At 35.9% G+C, this 21,609-nt stretch overlaps 2 protein-coding genes and 1 non-coding gene across 4 annotated transcripts in view; 1 reads left to right on the top strand and 2 right to left on the bottom strand.

The window, feature by feature from the left end:
• The first annotated feature begins 605 nt into the window (after positions 1 to 605).
• The window catches only part of LOC143200142 (ATP-binding cassette sub-family G member 8), a 46,222-nt gene continuing 25,218 nt past the window's right edge, over positions 606 to 21,609 (top strand). The window contains exon 1 of one of the 2 annotated variants that reach the window (XM_076410521.1): positions 606 to 736. The gene's annotated coding sequence lies outside the window, so the exon portion shown is untranslated. Of the gene's footprint in view, positions 737 to 10,756; positions 11,341 to 21,609 lie in introns of those variants that run through there. The other variant, XM_076410520.1, reaches the window with a different exon arrangement.
• On the bottom strand, positions 893 to 10,236 carry LOC143200143 (ATP-binding cassette sub-family G member 5). The gene is made up of 12 exons (XM_076410522.1): positions 9,968 to 10,236; positions 7,804 to 7,921; positions 7,563 to 7,753; positions 7,365 to 7,509; positions 7,132 to 7,305; positions 6,978 to 7,076; positions 6,713 to 6,920; positions 4,625 to 4,836; positions 4,421 to 4,559; positions 1,708 to 1,893; positions 1,448 to 1,648; positions 893 to 1,392 (listed from the first exon to the last, which is right to left on the bottom strand). Exons 1-12 carry the CDS (start codon positions 10,019 to 10,021, stop codon positions 1,200 to 1,202), a joined length of 1,920 nt encoding a protein of 639 aa, XP_076266637.1. The 5' UTR covers positions 10,022 to 10,236; the 3' UTR covers positions 893 to 1,199.
• Positions 21,452 to 21,524, bottom strand: TRNAR-UCU (transfer RNA arginine (anticodon UCU)). The gene has a single exon. It is a non-coding gene; the product is annotated as a tRNA-Arg (tRNA).

The following is a 21,609-nucleotide window of genomic DNA, read 5'->3' as shown; positions in this document are numbered from 1 at the left end:
GTTTAGATTTTTATTTAATTTACCTTATATTTAGATTTTCTTCTGAAGAAGGCACAATTTTTCCTCGCATAAATAATTCAATATCGAAAATGTCACTTACCACGAACTGAACTGATACGTTTTAAAAATACCTTTAAATATCATTTTGTTTTTACAGACATCCAATAGTTTTTACTGTCTATCCGCAACTGTCACGCAAGAAATTATTTATTTTAACTGAATATGTTTTATTAAACACAACATTTATATATTTTCTTTATATCGACAGACGAAATTTAAATTTTACTCGCTTCTAAACCAGTGAAACTGTTTTGTTTTTGACGTAAACAAGTTAATTACTATGGTTACGAGGCTGAATTATTTTGTTACAATTGGTTTAGTTGAATAGTAAGCGTCACATACTGTCAAGTGGATTATCTTGACAATTGAACAACTTATTTTAAACTGAACTGAATGTTATGCGTCTCAAAATATCCTTTATATTCTTAATTTGTTTTTTTATATGCAACAGAAACAGTTCTACTACCGGTGACGGAGTATTTTTATTAAACTCAAAATTTAAATTTCTTAACGTTCACAAAACTTCAATTTAAAGTGTTATTCTGAAAAAAACCAATGAAGCTATTTTGTTTTTGTTTTCTTGTGTAAACAAACAAGTTCGTTGTCATGGTTACGAGGATGCAGTGCGTAATTACGAGTGGATGAGAGCCGAGAGTCCAGACGAAATATTCAAAAAGTGAGTAATGTTTTATTATTACAACGTTGCCAGTTTGTATGAATATTAAGATATATTAAGATTGATATAAATTGATCATGACAGTCAAGATTTCTAATTTGATATCTTATTATTTTCAACGAAATTAGGAAAATAAAATAAAATAAAACAGCAAGCAAAAATAGTAACATATTTTATATGTATAATATCGTATTATTTATATATTATAAATATGTCATTATAAATTATCGTTAAATGAAGAATACTTTCTATAATTGCATTTATAATACCTCTAAGTGATGTAATAATTCTAACCTAATTAAAACTTACATATATGGACGTAAATATTCTCAATTTATACTTAAAGACTATTTTAATGGACGGACGATGATAAGGCTCGTTCTTATAAACTAAAATAAATATAACTAGACCTAAATAATAGAGTTAAATCAACCGGGCTATGTACAGGGTTGTTAGACGGGGACTATTCTCGAAATTTGGCCTTGACGAAGGCGGGTAAGGGTATGAGATAGAGGAACATGTTGAAGATTATCATTCCCAGGGTGAAAGCGAACGTTATGCCGATGTTGAGATCGAAATCCAGTATGCCGTTGAAGATGTTATCGGAGGAATCTCTGGTATATCGTTCTGATAGGTAGTTTTGGCCGTTGGCATATCTGAAATCAATGTTATTCTCAAAAAGAGGCGGGTTTTGTGGAAATTTACAGGTACCTGCAATAAGTGTTCGTTATACCATTCAACAATGACGTCTCCACGAGATTCATGTTAGTGCAATTGTATTTTTCATCGAATGGTAGGGGATTGTGGAGGTCCGGTTGCAGGAACACCTGGCGATTGAGAAATGCGGCAGCGTAGCGGGCTTGAGTGGCGTATGTCAGATGGAACAACCAGTCTTGGAGACTTTTGATCGACCTGAATGATAATCGTGGATGTAAACGGTTTTTTTTTGAAAAAATTTGACTTGATCTTACCTCAACATTCCACTGCCCAGCGTGATACACACACAGGTGATATATATGCTGAATATGGCTGCTGACAGGTGGTCCTTCACTATCATCAGTATGGCCATGGTTTGTTGCTCGGTGAATAGGTAACAAGCCCAGAGGATCAGCGAAAAATAAAGGTATTCCAGGGGTTCTTGCATACTGCCAACTAACCTACGACGTAAAGCTTCAGTATTGAATCTTAATTATACACAGGGTGTTCAGAGGGACAGTTCACATTTAAAAATATTAATGTAATAAATAAAAAACAGAATTATGGTGGAAAAGTACTTATACATCGAGATCGTTCGCTATTTTAATATGGAAAATATCAAGATTTTGATTGTTTCAATATATATTTTTTATCATTTTTAAAGCTTCTGCTGTTATTTTTGTTCAAATAAACGCACGTTAATGAAAATTTCAAGGTTTATAAAGAATTTTGCGGTGAAACGAATGGCATTATAATAATTTTTTTATAATCTCAAGTTTTTATGTTACACAAGAAAAAGTGTATTTTTAATAAATTAACGAATTTCTGTATATGTCACATATCTTAAAAAACATACATTTTGACGCAGTTTTATATAGATTTTCGTTCTTTTTAGGTCAAAATACATGTATTTTGATAGTTTCACCATTATCTGAGAGTTAAACGTTTTTGGAACTTTTTCCATATACATAGTCGTGAAAATTTGCGATTTTTGGCTATTTTCATAATTTTTGCTGTCATTTCGTTTTAAATGATTGCAGGCTAATGAAAATTACAGAGATTATGAAGAATTTTTCGCTGAATCGAATGGTATTATAATAATTTTTATATAAACTCAAGTTTTTACGTTAGACAAGAAAAAGTGTATTTTTAATAAATGAACGAATTTCTGTATATGTCACATATCTTAAAAAACATACATTTTGACGCAGTTTTATATAGATTTTCGTTCTTTTTAGGTGAAAATACATATATTTTGATAGTTTCATCATTATCTGAGAGGTAAACGTTTTTGGAACTTTTTCCATATACATAGCCGTGAAAATTTGCGATTTTTGGCTATTTTCATAATTTTTGCTGTCATTTCGTTTTAAATAATTGCAGGCTAATGAAAATTACAGAGATTATGAAGAATTTTTCGCTGAATCGAATGGTATTATAATAATTTTTATATAAACTCAAGTTTTTACGTTAGACAAGAAAAAGTGTATTTTTAATAAATGAACGAATTTCTGTATATGTCACATATCCTAAAAACCATAATTTTTGACGCAGTTTTAGATTGATTTTCGTTCTTTTAAAGTCAAAATACATATATTTTGATAGTTTCATCATTATCTGAGAGGTAAACGTTTTTGGAACTTTTTCCATATACATAGTCGTGAAAATTTGCGATTTTTGGCTATTTTCATAATTTTTGCTGTCATTTCGTTTTAAATAATTGCAGGCTAATGAAAATTACAGAGATTATGAAGAATTTTTCGCTGAATCGAATGGTATTATAATAATTTTTATATAAACTCAAGTTTTTACGTTAGACAAGAAAAAGTGTATTTTTAATAAATGAACGAATTTCTGACAGAAAAAATATGAACGTTGTATATAAAAACATAGCGGCCCGCTCCGACTTTGCACGGGCATAAAATATATATGCCTATGTCACTCAATGAAAACATGATTAAAATCGATCCAGTATTTTTGGTTCATTCATTACTGCCCTTGGCCTGCACGCATTAAATTTGGAGTAAAACAATTCCTCTTCCCCTATACTTACTATGAAGATTTCCTGCTATCTTTGGAATATCTAAATTCATACAATTTTTATTACATTACACATTTTTAAACGCAAATTTTAAATTTGTAATATCTCCGAAAATATTTGTTTAATTTACATGCTGTAAGGAACCATATTGATCTATATTAATTGCACACTGTATTTAAGGTACTTAATTCGATAAGGATTAATGCCGTATTGCTTAAAATAGCTTCGTAAATAAGCCATTTTCTCACGTAAAAAGTAAACAATAAAAATGGTTAATGTGGGTTATCCCTAAAAGATAAACATATACCATCGCGGACTTTTTTGTAGACCTTTTTATGGTGTACAATACTGTAGTACATTAATTTGATCTAACTCGTAGGGTTAGGCAGCGTTTTTGCTAATTGCTAAATAAGCCTAAAAAAATAGGTTAATTTACGACATCACGTTAGAAACCTCTAAAATTAGCAATGTTGCCTTAATATATTATGCATGTATTATACATATAAACCTTCCTCTTGATCACGCTATCTATTGAAAAAAAACCGCATCAAAATCCGTTGCGTAGTTTTAAAGATTTAAGCGCACATAGGGATATAGGGACAGAAAAGGCGACTTTGTTTTATACTATGTAGTGATAAACAATTTAAAAAACACTGGTACTCCTTTGATTGGTATTTCCAAAAGTAATTCACTTGCTTCTTCTATAGTTTCTCGACCAGAAATATCTGAAATTTTACAGTGACGTGGCAGTTTCACCAGAAAAGCTGCAGAAGGCCACCCATCAAAAGCACGCACTTCATTTTTATCCCAACTTATTATATTTACGAAAATATCCGATGCGTTATAGTACAAGTAATGCCTCAAAATGTATTCACTATCATTTATAAGGACCCAAACTACCAATAAGGATGATATGGCCAAGACTAGGCTCAACAAGTAACACTTACGGATATATTATAGCCGATGACGCCATGACCGATATAAAAGAGAATGGTATAGACACCAAATTATACGTCAGCAAAAATATGGTACCTCCATAAAGTCCCTCCTGGGATTCCTGAAAATATCTGGTCCGATATATGGGATCTGTAACAAAAAAAAACACGTAAATCACTACTACTCTTAATCTTCCAAAGCTCAAAGACACCTACATAACAAGACGGTATTCAGAATCCCCAGGAAATACACCCCGCACAAACTGTTCAGTATCAAGCCGCTTCTGGTGACGAAGGTGTGCTGATAGTTCTCCATTTTGTTGTAGAAGATCCAGAGGAAGAAGAAGTAGAGAGGGACCAGGAACAATCGGAGAAATATTTGTCTCAGGCCAGCTTTTTTGAACGACAGTGTTGCCGATAATAGTCTCCTAAAACCAGCAAAAGAATCATTGTTGCCTTATCGCATTCTACTATGATAAAACAAAAAGACCTTATGGCCTCGGATATTCCGCTCTAATGTTGATGTGGATGACTCTCCTGAGCTAACCCATGACTTTTTGGGCTTGGGATTGTCGTTGTGGATCTAATTTTCATCGTCAGACACAGGAAACTTTTCTTTTATAATAGCATGTAATGAAACGGCGATTCAGAAAGGGTTTGAAGTGGAATGTTTAGCCAATTCGTATGATAACCGTTTTCTCTTCTTTTAAATCATTCCCATAACATATACGAGGGTCACTATTTATATGTCGGGAATAGGAAAAAAACAAATAGTTAAACTGCGACTATATTTGTATTGTTTTTCAAAGATCGATACACTTTTGCATACGCTTAAACCAATTTTCAAAGTATTTATTCCATTCCGAATGAGGTATCTTCAAAACATGATTTTTGAACGCTTCAATAGCTTCTTCGGGCGACGAAAATCGTTGACCACGCAGTTTATTCTTCATGGATGGAAACAAAAAGAAGTCGTTGGGTGCCAAATCAGGGCTATACGGCGGATGACCCATCAATTTGATGTTTTGAGTGCTCAAATAGTCTCTTGTTTGAGCCGATGTGTGAGAGCTCGCATTGTCATGATGAATAACAATCCGGCGTCGCTTGTTTGTTTTCCTTATTTCACCGAAGACTTCTGGCAAACAAATGGTTGTGTACCAACCGGAATTCACTGTTCTACGATCCTCTAGAGGTACTGTTGCAATATGACCAGTTTTCCCGAAGAAACAGGCCACCATTTTCTTTGGAGTGCTTCGTGCGCGAACAATTTTTGTTGGATTTGGTTGATTTTGGAACACCCATACAGTCGACTGCTACTTACTTTCGGGGTCATACGAATATATCCATGATTCGTCAGCTGTCACGATTTTATAAACGTTTTTCGTAGTACTGCGATTGAATTTCTTAAGCATTTCTTTGTACCAATCGACACGAGCCTTTTTTTGAGCGATTGACAAATTGTGTGGGATCCAACGCGAACATGACTTTCGCACAGCTAAGTGTTCATAAAATCGCATATATGCTGGTGGAACTAATGCATAGGGATGCCTCAATCTCACAATAGGTGACATGACGATCTTGCTTAATCATTTCGCACACAGCGTCGATGTTTTCTGGCATAACAGCCGATTTTGGACGACCTTCACGAAACTTATCGGACAGCGAAGTACGGCCACGATAGAATTCACTAAACCAGCGATACACGGTGCTTTTTGATGGAGCTTCATCGCCAAAAGTCAAATTCAGTTGATTGATGCACTCCTAAAACGTTCACGATTCAGTTCTATTTTTTGCCGAGACGAAACTTTCAACCAAATATAAAATAAACGAATAGCGTCCGTGCGACAAAATGTTCCGAGTACGTATATCATCAAAAACGTTAAACTTTACGATGGAACCGTCAGATGGACTCACATGACAACAGTGTTGCCAATTCCCGAAATATAAATAGTGACCTTCGTACGCCTGGAAACAGTTGATTCATCAAATCTAACTCTTGATAAATAACAGTGCAAAAGTGAGCTGACTTATTAGACACTTTTAACACTAGAAAATCAGTGTTAACAAACAATATCATTTGCCTCCAGTACATTTGCTTGTTTGATTGGCAGTTTCCTGTATGTGTATTATGAGTATCTTATCACATGTAATAATTTAATTTAATTAATTTTTTCATCATTTTGCGTTTAATACAACATCATTTTCTGATATCCTCCTATCCTCCTCCAGAGAAACTCGGCAGAAGAGAAGTTTCTCTCTTGAAGAATCAGATGCAATTAAAAGCCCAGTTAACTCAACACTTACATATAAACAGTCCAGGCTACATTCATCGATCCAATTTTCCCCAACAAAAGGGGCATTTTCGGGTGTTCGGACACGTGACTGGGACTGATGGAGGTTCCCTTCCTGTAGGCCCCACCTTCGATTTTGAATTTCTCGACCAACGCCGCTATCTGGTGGTTGCTCTCCAGGAATCTCTCTCTCGATCTGCGATCCACCGTCGATAAACACACTGAAACGTTCCATATTATTATTCCAGGGACACCATTAATTATTTACGACAACTCACGATAGTACATGAGTGGATTTTCCAACTGGGGACACGGAAAACCGATGGCGTCAAAGTATTCCAGCATTTGTCGGGTTCCTCCTGCATATACCGCATCTCCTGTCACACCAGAAACTGTTATGGCACCATTTCGAACATTAGAGAACATATTTACCTAAGCAAAGATACAAGACGCGATCCAGAAAAGGGAATACGTCAGATCTGGGCTTCTCCATGGTGAGGACTATGGCGGATCCGTACTTTTTAGCGGCATTAGACAAGATGGACACCACCAAATAGGTGTTAAGAGGATCCAAGTCCCACGTAGGTTCATCTAGGAGCAATATAACTGCAAGAGCAAGGTTATATGAGGTCACACTGATCACCAATCGAGGATCCAACGATTACCTGGGTCTTTAATCAACTGTATACCGATCATAAGTCGCCTGTATTCGCTCTTGGTCAGCTTCTCCACGCATCTGTTGGAGACCTGGGACAAAGCCAAGTCAGCCATGACCTGCTTCACCTTGGACTTCTTCAGATAACCTGTTAGCTTCAAAGAAACCACAATTAGCACAGTCAAAAACGCAGAATAAAATTTCTTACTCTTGTGGGTGTGTAATACAAAGTCTGCTCAACGGTTAGTCCGGGAATGAGGTCACATTTGTGGGTAACATAGCCGCATCTCTGCTGAAAAAGGCAGAGGCTCATCGGCTGATTGTTGAGCAATATCTGTCCCCTGATGGGGCCCTGGACCCGTCTGGATATCACGTCCAGCAAGGCTTTCTTACCGCTACCTGAAGAAGATGACGGTCAGATAAAATTCTGGGGATAACGACGGTCATACCTTTCGATCCAAGTACGGCCAGGACCTCTCCCGACTGGACGGTCATCGAGACATCCTTCAGGATTATCCCGGTTTTTATATTGCCGAACATTCGTTGTACACATGTTCCTGGTTCCACCTAGAAGAACCAGAACAATCAAATTATATCTTCATTGTCAAATAGACGAATTACACTATCTACATAGAGAAATAGAGATAGATAAAGAAGCCCCGAGAGATATTGTGGGCGCAGCCGAATGCTATAGGACTGATTACCTACATCGAGACCTTCAGATACCCACAGTCAGTCAAGAAATCAAGAGAATTACAAGGGGGCATGATGAAAAACCCCATTCTCATGGGAATATTGAACAGGACACAGACTCAAAAGAATCAAACCATCTGATCTTGTGTAGTGTTGTGTAGTGAGGCGCATATAATAAAAAATACAGCAGTGACATGTATAAACATTATTTCACAAGAGACGGAGATAGGGCCGATGGCCCAATAAAGAACAAATTTGTGAAATAGTGCGTTTGCGAGGTGGTCCCATTTGAACCAAATCAGGATGTGTTGGGGAGAAGGGGGCGCGGGGAGGGGGTAATCGAGGGAAACGCTCAAATTTCAAAGACACGCACAAAGTTTTCACAAATTTTTCATCTAAAATAATCAGATATTTGGATATAGTGTTATTACTGAGCTATTGTGACGGAAAATCGGAAGTCGTTCAGTGCAAAAGCCATTCAGTGTGTTTTTTAAGCACTAAATATAGCGCATAAGACCTCCTAAAAATATTGTAGACAACTGTTTCTATAGTGTCATGGTTAAAGCGTTTATTTCCCAAACGGAGGTCGTGGGTTCGATTCTCGACGGGGACAATAACTTTTTGTTGTTGTTTAGTTAACTTTTGTCAAATCACCTATGAGGTCAATCGAAAAGTACCCGGCCTGACACATAGATGGCGCTACTAGAATTAAATCCATATCTTTTTTTCATCCATCATTTCACTCCGAAGTCTAATCGACAGTCATCCGAGTGGACTGCACACGATGCACCCGCTGTAAAGCGTGGGACAACGCAAGAGTTTCATTGGCTACCTTGAAAAAGGAAGGACCATCAACAGCGACTATTATATAGCGTTATTGGACCGTTTGAAGGACGAAATCGCCGAGAAGCGGCCGCATTTGAAGAAAAAGAAAGTGCTGCTTCTCCAAGGCAATGCACCGCGTCAAAAATCCATGAAATGGGCTTCGAATTGCCTCCTCATCCTCCGTATTCTCCAGATCTGGCTCCCAGCGACTATTTCCTGTTCTCAGATCTCAAAAGAATGCTCGCTGGGAAGAAATTTTCGTCAAGTGAAGAGGTGATCGACGAAACTGAGGCCTATTTTGAAGCCAAGGACAAATAGTACTACAAAAATGGTATCGAAAAGTTGGATAACATGCGTGTAGTAGATAGGTTAAATAAGGTTTTGATTTTTATTTAGTTAAAACGGTTATTATATGCATGTATTATTTTAAAATGTTTTTTTTGTTAAAAATCTAAGCTTGATTATTTTTTAACTTAAGGAATGTGAATTAATTTTGAAGCACTTTGTTAAATCAATTTAGGGCTTTGAGTGTGTTATTTGTAAACATATCACCGTCTTTGTTTTTATCAGTTCCCGATTGTTTTGGCGAAAATTAAAGTTCTCTTCGGCCAGATTACGTGGCATCGATTAGAATAAATGATAATCGGAAGGGGTAATGTTTGGTCAATACGACAGGTGGTTTGGAAGTTTCTATATATTGGATTATACCATATACCATTTTTTTTTCAAAGCTTGATAAAAATCATCAATTGAGTCGACGATTCATGAAGGTTTCATTCGTCAGGTGTCTTCTTCAATAGGTTTTCGTCAAGTTTGTACCGATGAGCACTTGAATTACACAGGAAAAGTAAAAGAAATGATGTTTCGATGGCTCTGCGAATGCAATGCGAGGTTTACACTTAAACATGACACATTACAGAAAACAAAGACAATAAATGGAATTTTTGCACGAATGTAAATGAGATGTAACATACGTTCTACTATTTACCGCAATATCTCTCAACTTTGACGCGACGTAAGTGTTTCTGAACAGGAAATGGTCAAAATGACCTCAACTAATCACAACAAAAATGCCAATTTACGAGGTTTACTCACCTGTCCCGAATAGAACACGTTATTTAACTCCAGGGTATAGTCACTGCCAATCATTTCGGCGTCTCGGTTACGCTCCCTATCACCCAAAACAACCTGTTCACCGTTTACCGTAGACCTGTCTCGATACAGCGGCCCAAAAGGTCACATTTTTTCGTTTTTGTTCGACGACAGCGGTCCGGTAAGAGTGGGCTTGTGTCGGGTCGGACAAGAGAATGAGCGTCTGTTTCTACCTGCGCTTGTGACAGGTAAACTGTTCGGCCAGGTAATACGAGGTGGGGAATCAAAAAGTCAAGATGGGTTCTTTGGTAGAGGTGGTATTGTTGGAAATAAGTTTTGAGCATTGTTTTTTTTTAATTGTTTTAACTCGCACGTTCTGTATTCAGCAAGATCTTTGGTCTAAATAACGTCCATCGTTAACTTCGCGGCTTACGATTAATGTAACATACATCGGGAACCTCAAAAAATGGAATTAACAACGTTTTAGTTAATTTAATTGTATATAAATCACCAAGAGGGTGCCTTAGCAATATCAATTTTTTTTATTTTTAACTATTGTTAAAATTAAAATAAAACTAAGCTATTTGAGCTAAAGTCAAGAATGACACTTATACATTAAATAAGTTCCTGTCGTTTGGTTTACTTCAATCTTCTGATTTTCTGCGTGTGGCCCTGTAGAGGTATTGCTTCCACGTTGCTGAGATTTAGCAACATTATTTCATGTTTTAAGGCGAAATCTTGGATTACCTCGTATATCCATTTGATCTCGAGGTCATTGTGCAGATTTTTGTTGATTTTTTTTGTTTGACGTAGCGATAAGCATTGCTAATTAATCGTAGAACTTTGTTTTCGGTGCGTTGGATTACTAGTTGTTTTGATGTTTTAGTGCAACCCCATATTTACACCCCAGAGTCTCCTAGCCTGAAAACAAAACAAAATGGACTGGCGCAAAAGAACACAATCTGCAAAAATAGAATACATCGACCACCACAACCTATCAAACCTGATTTCCACCTCAAATCGTTCCCCCTCTCCCGTCGCCGACCGCGTACCGTCGCGCTAGTGACTTTCGACGTTCCTACGTTGGTACCGAATGCGTGATGGTACGCTGGCTAGTACTCGGAAACAGTTAGGCCTTGGTACCGCTCGGCTTTCGGCAACAGAGTGGCTTTTCACAGATATTAACAATAATACGCGGGTCGCGAAGACAGAGAGAGAGAAAAAAAGAGGATTCTTAACGGTAATCGGTGATTGATGGACGCAGTACGGCGTCGGCTATCGTCCAAGTGATCAGTGATCGGGCCCAGTGAGTTCAAAATTGAACAGGTTGGTGTAGAACCGACGAGGGATCTTCTATGTTCGGAGGAAGATGACCGGTGAGACTCTTATAAATCTTTTGTTGTATGTTGATTCTATTAAGTAAGTGTTGGACTAAATAGGGATGGTAGTACCAAAAGTTAAGTCAACCCACTGGATATATCATCGTAAAAATATATAGTATTATACGATGCGGTGAAGAATGTTAATTAAAATGTACAATACAATCGCGATAGCAAAAACTTATCACTGTGTCTTCCTTAAAACCAATGATGACCTGTAACAGTACTCTCTGTCTCTACCCAAAGCAACTTGTACATTAGGACGTAGAAAATAATACAGATTCGTGAAGTTCAAGCGTATGCAGATGAAACATGATGAAGAGTCATGTGACTCACTCATGACCTTGGCGGCGATGATAGTACCTGTTAATGGAATGAATCTTACCACAACAGTTTATGAATGAAAAAAAGCAGCAGACTTTTTTTACGTTTAATATACTGATCATCATCACCATCAATCCATAACTGGCGTTTAAACTTTGAACATTCTTGACGCAGAAGTCTGTGTTTATTTTTCGTTCGATAAACATGTCTAAACAATTGTAATCTGCATCATCTAATACGATATTGAAAAGAAATATGTAGAATTTGCCATGTAGGCACCGAACTTGAAAAACCTCAAGCTTACAGATGTCAGATTGTGACAGCGTCCAAGTCTTGAGTGTTGAGTAGCTTTAGTTTAAGTATTGCTAGAACTTCATGGCGTCTGACACGTATTTTTTACTTTAAAACTCCTTCTGAATCACTCGTTTTATCAACAGAGTTTTATTGATTTTCAATGACTTATGTTGATCCTTAAAAGGTTTATTCTTCTTGAAACATGTTTACTTTTGTGGTTTATCATGTTATAAAGTATAGAGATTAAGACAATCGCCCTGTGTGTGATATTTTAATTAAGTAGTTGCTGACTAACCTACAATTTGTCTTTACAATAGCTTACAATAATTAAATATACCTAGGAGAACCCATCAACCCTATCTTAGTTTCTGCTAAGATAATGTTTATGCGTTAACACCGCTGTTTTTCTGTTAATTACATCTCACTACACTACACTACACAAGATCAAATTGCTTGATTCTGTTGAGTCTGTATCCTGTTCTAGTGTGGTCTAAGAGTTGTTTTACTTCGATATTAATATAAGAATGGAGTCTTTCCTCACGTCACTTTGCCATTCCCTTGATTTCCTGGGTGACAGTCAATATTTGAAGGTGTGTATTCATATTACTTTTTATGTAACATCACCATAATAAAATTCCATATATCCCTATAGGTTCCAATACTTGCTTGTATAACAACAATTTATTATATACCGATAATTATTATTTTCTTTCAATTAACAAGAACATCTTCCTCCAGTTATTTTCTGTTCTTTTCTACATGTTCCTTTCAACAAAGTTTTGCATCAAAATTGTGTGATATAAACTTATGTTTTAGTGATTCAATATTTCTATATGAATTTCAAATTCGATGGCTGATAAGGCGAGAAACCCTCTTCCTTATATTATAATCAACGATGTTAATCAACAAATAACAAGACGCGAAAATAGCGATATTGTCTATGATGAATTTGCTCGATTGAACCAGTTCAGTATTAATCATCTTAAGAGGCCAGTAATACGAATAATTCTTGAGCTTTTCACGCCTTCGCGTACTGTTTTTTCGTCAGACATTCTGAAACCTCCCAGTTGGCCTGATTTAGCTCCCGCCCTAAATTCAAAACATCGTTTTTATCGCATGATTTGAATGGATTGAGGATATCGAAAGAAAGTTTCCAAGAATGAAGAATATAGTAATATATAATACATTCTTAGAGTGTCAAAGGTATAAATAACTGTTGATCATGTGAAGATCCATATTCTTCCAATATTTAAATATAAAACACATCAATTTCTTTCGAAATAAGTTTTAATCGACAACGCTTAAGCCATTTAAGCCATATAATAATAATAATATTGTGGGATAATGTAATAAATGTTGGCCCTTGAATGAGACAAGTAAGACTATAATAATAAGAATACGAATATATTCCAGTTTTGATTTGTGTGCAAATTCGACTGCACATTTACAAAACAGTTCGGTAAAATCACACGGAGATAGATCTGGACCGCATATTCCTCAATTTTTATTGTCCCATTTAGTTGTCAGAACCTATATACTAAACAGAAACTGAAATAAAACGATACAATCACCATAAATGTAACGATTCATTTTACCAAAATCAGCAAAGATATCAATGAGCGATTAGGTAGGAAACCCTACACCATTTTTTCTGTTATCTATATACTCCATCGAAGAAATACCTAAAATGTTGATTTGATATCGACTATTCTGTATAATTATCATCACACAATGGAAAAGAATGCTGTATTCTCGCGCTCACACCGCATCAGTTCGAATTAGGATAACAAGGGTACCAATCAAAATAATATAAATTCAAATTAAGTTACGCACACAATGCGGCATTGTTTTTGCGGAAACAATGGACATTTTAATGACTGTTTGGCTTCTTATGTGTGGCTTTTTTCGTTTAAATACCGCTGCCTGGTCATTGCTTAACGACAATAGTCTGGTGTGTACAAAAAACACATTTTTCTTGGAATGATTCGAGACATTTGGGAATCTATTGCATCATCGCTGAGTAAATTGAGTCATCTTAGATGATTCCGAAGAGGGCACCATCATGATTATTATACTGTTTGGTTAGGAAGTCTGAATCGAAAGAAGATTTTAAAAAATTATAAAAAACTGGAATATAACAGCTGCGATTCTTCACGATATAGTGTCTGACTAGTTTCCAACGTAATGTTGTCCCATTTTTTATACAAAAACATTCGCCAATTGCTTCAACGATGTTGGAGATAGCAGCTAGCGATTTTTCTGCCAGTGAGGATGTTTGATCATATTCTGATACTACTCAAACAAGTACTGATTTCGCAGTCCTGTCAATCGACGGCAGAATCTCGCGGATCCGATCTCTTCGATGACTCAGACCGGTGGTGGTTAAAAGGACAATACTTAGGGACTGTTACTGAACTGCTTTGTCGACTGATATGTTGATCAGATGATGATCAAGTCACTTTTATTACTCAAATTTGTTTGGTTTACAGTCAGTGGATATAAAAGTTCAATTGTAAAGTCCCCGGCCTGACACAAAGATGGCGCTACTAAAATTAAATACATATGTTTTTTAGTTAGTCCTAACCCTCAAAAGATGCGTGTATAAATTTGACAGCTGTCGGATGAATAGTTTGTGAATTATAGCATTTTGAGTGAAGCAACTTAAAGGTTATTGTGAAAAAATTGATAAAATGGAATTTCACGTGTTGATAAAAGATTGCTTTTTGAAAGGAAAAAATACGGTTGAAGCAAAAATTTGGCTTGATGCCGAGTTTCTAGACACTGCCTCAGGAAAACCAACTATCCAGGATTGCTATGCCAAGTTTAGACGTGGTAAAATGAGCATCGAAGACGGTGAACGCAGTGGATGCCCAAAAGAAGTTGTTACCGATGAAAAAATCCACAAAATGATTTTGAATAAAAGTAAATTGAAATTGAAGGAAATAGCAGACACTTTAAAGATATCAACTGAACGAATATTTAGGTATAAGAAAGTTCTGCGCAAAGTGGGTGCCGCACGAACTCATTTTTGACCAGAAATAACGACAAGTTGATGATTGATGAATCTATGAATTTGGCTTCGAATTGCTTCCTCATCAACCGTACTCTCCAGATCTGGCCCCCAGCGACTATTTCCTGTTCTCAGAGCTCAAAATAAAGCTCGCTGGGAAGACATTTTCGTCGAATGAAGAAGTGATCGCCGAATCTGAGGCCAATTTTGAAGCAAAGGACAAATCGTACTACAAAAATGGTATCGAAAAGTTGGGGGGTCGCTATAGTCAGTGTATCACACTTGAAGGGAATTATGTTGAATGAAAAAAACTAATTCTGCCAAAAAAATGTGTTTTACTATGGTAGGCCGGGGACTTTTAAATTGACCTGTTATTTATAGTCTATTCTTTATATCTTCTAAATATTCTAACTAGTTTAAAAATTAGTTAGATTTTACAAACCCCATATTGTTAAAGTTAATTTATATTACTCAACAAATATTCACATATTACCAAAGAAATTCTAACAGCTTAACTAACGGTATTAAAAAAAGTATCTTTGGCAGGGATATATTAAATAATCGCGTATTTTATATATATATATGCTAAACATCCAATGACATAATAATAAATCCAAACACAAAAAAGCAAACAATGAGGTCATCGAATAAAAAGGAATGTTAATGCGCGAAAATTATTCTTGTAATATCGCATCTACCTGATGTCTTTGGCTGCGTATTAATATTGATAATCGAGCAGTTTTATTCGAAAAAATGTTTATTAACACGCGAAGTTAACGGAGCTCGCTCATTAGTTGCAGTAAATACCAGGAAACTGATATAAAAAGTGTTGGTTATTAAACGGCCATAGCCGAGATAGAACCAGCATTATTACGAATACGTTACGTTATAATGGAAAAAGCTGTAGTTCGTTGAATAAACAAATACGGCGTTTTTTTTCTCATGAAGACAGCTGCACTATATTTTTATTTGTGAGAATGATATTATGTTTCTTGTAATAGCGTAATGCTGTCTCTTGTTTATCTAAAATATATTCAATTAATTTTTTTGACATTTACTAGTCGCCATTTCATTTTTCTAACTTCAGAACCTCATTGGTGATTAACGGTCTTCAGTCTCTTTTCCATATTCATTTCATATCTCGAATCATCAAGCTATTGGTATTTTTGAAACTGCCTGTCAATATTTCAGGGCTTCCAACCAAAGCAAAAAACTACTTAAGCTAAAGTTAAGACATTGAATAAATTCATGTGGTTTGGTTCTCTTCTGTCTTTTGATTTCTTGCAGTTCCTTGAACTGCGTCGTCTGCAAATGTTTCCAGTACTGTATTTTTGTTATTGGGATATTAGGAGTATGGAACAGATATAAGAGTGGTTCCAAGACACTACCAAAATCCAAAAAAAGCTTGTGAGACGTCCAGGAATATTGCAGGGCAGTAGGAAATACGGTTCTTCGAATGCCTTTTTAACAATCGCTACTGCTCCCAAAAGATGGCAATAGAAGTCGTATATCTCGATCAATACTTATTCACTGAAGTCAGAGTATGTTACAGAGAAAGGTATGAAGCGTTTACTCTAGAATGGATACCAAAGTAGGGTCCATTTTTGGGACCGTGATCATACCGCGATGAACTGTGTTTTCCTTTGCAATAACTGCCGAAAGGAAAGGAAATCGGGTCTATTTTGGAAACTGGTGGTTACGGATGATGAAAAGTGGATCATATACTATAATATTATGCGAAACTATTGGTCGAGACCTGAATAAACTTCACAAATTCGCATTTACCCCAAGAAAAGTGATATAAAGTTGCCGTCTACTAAAGACCTGAAATGGCAGAACTTCTACTATGAGAAAAATATAGAATTTGACACTGGAAATATGCTGTGACCATCGATCAAAATGCTCAAATGTCATTAGTTAGTGGTTAAACTTGATGCGAATAAATATAGAACGCATTATTAATAATTTTATTTATATTATATATTATTTAACATATAATTTTAGCGCCATTTTATATACGAAAGCTAGCCATCCAATTCATATCTATTGAAATACCAAATATATGTTTGTGTTTTAATTACAAGTAGCTGAAATATTGCCCAACCCTGACTATGTTATAATATTTCATTAAGTACTTCAAGGCCTTTCTTATTACCACTAAAGTTTTTTGTTGTTAAAAGATTTTCCAGTATTCAATTTTACTCTTGACGTATCAAACCACGTTAGTACATGTCTTCATAAAATACACAGAAAATTACTTTTTGAATTTTTCTCTCTAGTCTGATGTATTGCTTGGTGATATTTTGCGAAGCCTGATGGTAGTTCCTTCATGCCAAACCATATTAAAGTTTTGGGTTGCCTCTGATAATATATCTCAGTACATTTTCTCCTTTACCTCATCAAAATGATGGATTATAAAAAGGAAAGCTTGGAAACAGAGAACTTTCTGTGTTATAGTTATAGTGTTTCATACAATATGACGTAGATTACGACATCCCTTGCATATACCTCAAAATTAAATCACGCCAAGCCACAATAGATTCCATCATTGGAAATAGAAATGGTCGTACCTAACTATAATCCAAACAGAAGGAAGCCGCACGGCGAATAAGACAATATTCAAGGTTAACGAGGACGTGTGAGCCATTTAAGTCCGCGAAGATGACGCCATCTTGAAAAACAAAACCCAACACGCAGCCGGTGACTCATAGGCGGACTGCTCATTGCTAATGGTTCGTATTAAAACAGTCTCAAACCAGATATTTTCGCAACGAAGTTGAATAATAAGGGCGTTACGGTAAAAATTAGATGTATGTTTCGTAAGAGTCTGGTCCCGTGGGGAGTAATAAGTCTCCTCCCCTTTGTTCTCCCACGCAGACGGACACACACACACACGTATATACGATATATTGAAGGTTGTTATTAGACCGATTGTGTATTACATGAATTAGTACCTGGTGGGTTATATGAGTTTTTGTTTACTAAATAGCTAATGCTTATATCAAGGTTAGAAAATATTATATACTGGATGATACACTCTTGTTTCGCTGCTGGTTAAGATAAAGTTGAATGTGGACTGTAGTTGTAAAATATGAAAAACATTCTTAATTTCAAAACAATTTTACTGGTTCCTTTGTTTTTGGGATAACAGCAATATATAGCAGACATAGCGGTGGTTCCAATACTGTGGAACTCCAGCCGAAATTGGGTCAAGTATTGAGATGGTCCCTATGTGCGAGACTCTAAATTTTCTGTCAAAAAGATATGATTCGAGCACCCGACAGTAATTCTGCTGTAGCAATTTGCTCTTTTTTTAGATGAATGCCAAACACCATACCCGGTACCATACTCCGAATGCCTTTTCTGTGCACTTGGTCGATTGTCGAGTGGTGATGTAACATAGTACGAGGGTCACCATTTATATTTCGGGAATTGGCAACACTGTTGTCATGTGAGTCCATCTAACGGTTCCATCGTAAAGTTTGACATTTTTGACGATATACGTACTCAGAACATTTTGTCGCACGGACGCTATATGTTTATTTTATATTTAGTTGAAAGTTTCGTCTGGGCATCCCTAAACATTAGTTCCACCAGCACATATATCATTTTACATGAACACTTAGCTGTGCGAAAGTTCGCGTTGGATCCCACATAATTTGACAATCGCTTAAAAAAAGGCTCGTGTCGATTTGTGCAAAGAAATGCTTAAGAAATTCAATCGCAGTGCTTCGAAAGACATTTATAAATCCGCAGTCGACTATATGGGTGTTCCAAGATGAACCAAATCCAACAAAAGTTGTTCGTGCACGAAGCACTTCAAAGAAAATGGTGGTCTGTTTCTTCGGGAAAACTGGTCATATTGCAACAGCACCTCTAGAGGATCGTAGAACAGTAAATTCCGATTGGTACACAACCATTTGTTTGCCAGAAGTTTTCGGTGAAATAAGGAAAACAAACAAGCGACGCCGGATTGTTCTTCATCAAGACAATGCGAGCTCTCACATATCGGCTCAAACAAGAGACTATTTGAGCACTCAAAACATCGAATTGATGGGTCATCCGCCGTACAGCCCTGATTTGGCAGCCAATGACTTCTTTTTGTTCCCATCCGTGAAGAATAAGCTGCGTGGTCAACGATTTTCGTCGCCCGAAGAAGATATTGAAGCGTTCAACAATCATGTTTTGAAGATACCTCATTCGGAATGGAATAAATGCTTTGAAAATTGGTTTAAGCGTATGCAAAAGTGTATCGATCATAGTGACTAGTACTTTGAAAAACAATTAAAACCTATTCGCAGCTTAACTATTTGTTTTTTTCCTATTCCCGAAATATAAATAGTAAATTCTTCTTTCTAACACTTGTGAGATACGATTACTGGCAGTTTAACCACATTTTATAGTAAAAATATAAAACAAAAAATATTTCAAAAGCTACGTGGGATTTTATTAGTACATTTATTAGTAATAATGATTTGCAATAAAATATGTCCTTCTAGATTTGTACCAATCTTGTCTTGATAAGTTTATTTTTATTTATACAGATATGTATTAATGTTGATAGAAATTAATGATATTGTATATTATTTATAGCAATTTCTTGGTCCGCAGATCATCTGCCTCGTCACTGATTACATCTGATATACGATGAAAACCTGCTAATATAATAATTACTGCTCTAGTTCTGCGCCTTTTATTGCAATTAAAATCGAACGGCTCGATAGGGATATAAACGTACTAGATTTCGTTATGTTTTTGTTTTCTTCTCGGAAGACCTGACATACTGTAAGCGTCCGAGCAATTACTGGCATACTGCAAGGTTAGAAAGTACCTGCGAAGTGGAGTAGAGCCGTGCGGTAATATTGGCGAAAAATAAGGTGGAAATGATCTTGTACGTCATCAATCACTGAGTCAAGCTGATTACCCAAACATACTAACCTTATTTGTAGTAAGAAGTTTTAATATAAAGAGCTAGTTAAGATAGATGATGCTGGATATTGATCAGTATAATACCTTGGGACCGTTCCTGTATCTGCTGTACACTGTAAAAGAAACAGTACTTGGATCACTTACCGACGACATAGTTATTATGGCAAAAGGTATATCTCTGCGAAAAGCTGTAGAAAAAGTACAAGTAACAATCAACAAGATCTACAAATGGACTAAAGACTGGAAAATACAGCTTAATAGCTCCAAATCTGTCCATGTTAATTTTGCGTTGAGGCAAAATAACAAAATCCTAATTATATCACTTGACGGATGCCCAATGTGTTAGACAAAAAGCAGAACAGATTAGACTCAAAGAACTTGTACTGTTTTGTCGGAAGTTACTCTCAATTTGACTTATAATCAAAGACATTGGTTTATTAATCAATCATATAGTCAATTTAGACTTACGGATTAACAAGTCTTATTTCAGTTACTAAAGAATATTATTTTATCGACACTTGCTAATTCGAAATTGTTCAAAACTTATAAACCGCCAAAATCTCAATGAAATTAAATGGAAAACATTTGGAAACCGTGTTTTTTTTGTTTTGGTTTCCGGAAATAACATTCTAACGTTTCGATCGAAAAAAATACCTCCTGCATCGGAACACGCGTTGACTTTATGCAGGAATGTGGAGACGTAACCGCAATTCGAACTGCCGACACCGATTTTCGATGAGGCCTCACCTTCACCACATCTGACATTTCGACGTCCCGCGCTGACTGTATTACTCGATAGCCCGATGTGCGAAAATCCCACTGAGCCATATACGCGGACTAAATCGATAGTAGCAGTACCAAAGTTAAAGGTCGTCGATATTTTTTTTGATCTGATATACCACAATGTGGTATCGATACTTTTAATGTAATTATTGTATGTAATTTATATATATATCGATATTATATCTATCGATATTTATATAATGTCGATATCGATATATGGGATATTAGAACATTAATCTTCAACCCTTAGCAAGCTTATCGATATATCCTTTTTTTTAATCTCCTAAAACTTCAACAATCTGCCCATGGGAAATAAGTATTATTATATGATTTCAGTTATATATGTTAATATAACCATCCTGACATGCAGAATATCACTACAGTAATTGATCTGCTGTACAACTTATAATCTAAATCTTATTCTAGAGGTTATTCTAACTTATTTGAAAGTCTATTCTAAATTATTCTAAAAACTATTCTAACTTATTCTAGAGATTCACTCTATGTGTCTATTAATTAGTTCGTATGGTAGTTTGCGTTTGAGCCTATGCACTACAGTGTCGTTGCGCACAGACAAGAATTCCTACATCTTCGTTTTACATTACGAATGAAAAAAAAAACAGTCGAACCGTGCATTTGACTGAAAATTGTAATTACTATTTTTTTGACTATCGACTGTTTCGACTGTTTTCAGTCGATAGTTCCCAACGCTAATCTTGACCTTTATTTCCTATTTTAATTAATGAATAAAAAAATTCAACACGAAACCATCCCTGGTGGGGATCGAACCCACGACCTTTGGATTAGAAGTCCAACGCGCTATCCTCTGCGCTACAGGGACCTTGTCGGTTAAAGATCAGCTCTATAAAAAGCCTCTGTAAGCTGTAGCAAAATAGATATATTCAATTAAATTTAAAAAAAAACAG

The sequence above is a fragment of the Rhynchophorus ferrugineus genome, unplaced genomic scaffold, assembly GCF_030347505.1.
Source record: "Rhynchophorus ferrugineus isolate W39M unplaced genomic scaffold, kcgeb_rfMv2 rfM7, whole genome shotgun sequence".
In the NCBI taxonomy this organism is placed as follows: domain Eukaryota; kingdom Metazoa; phylum Arthropoda; class Insecta; order Coleoptera; family Curculionidae; genus Rhynchophorus; species Rhynchophorus ferrugineus.
The sequence above is the reverse complement of the archived record's forward strand: the minus strand, read 5'-3'. Positions and strand labels throughout refer to the sequence as shown.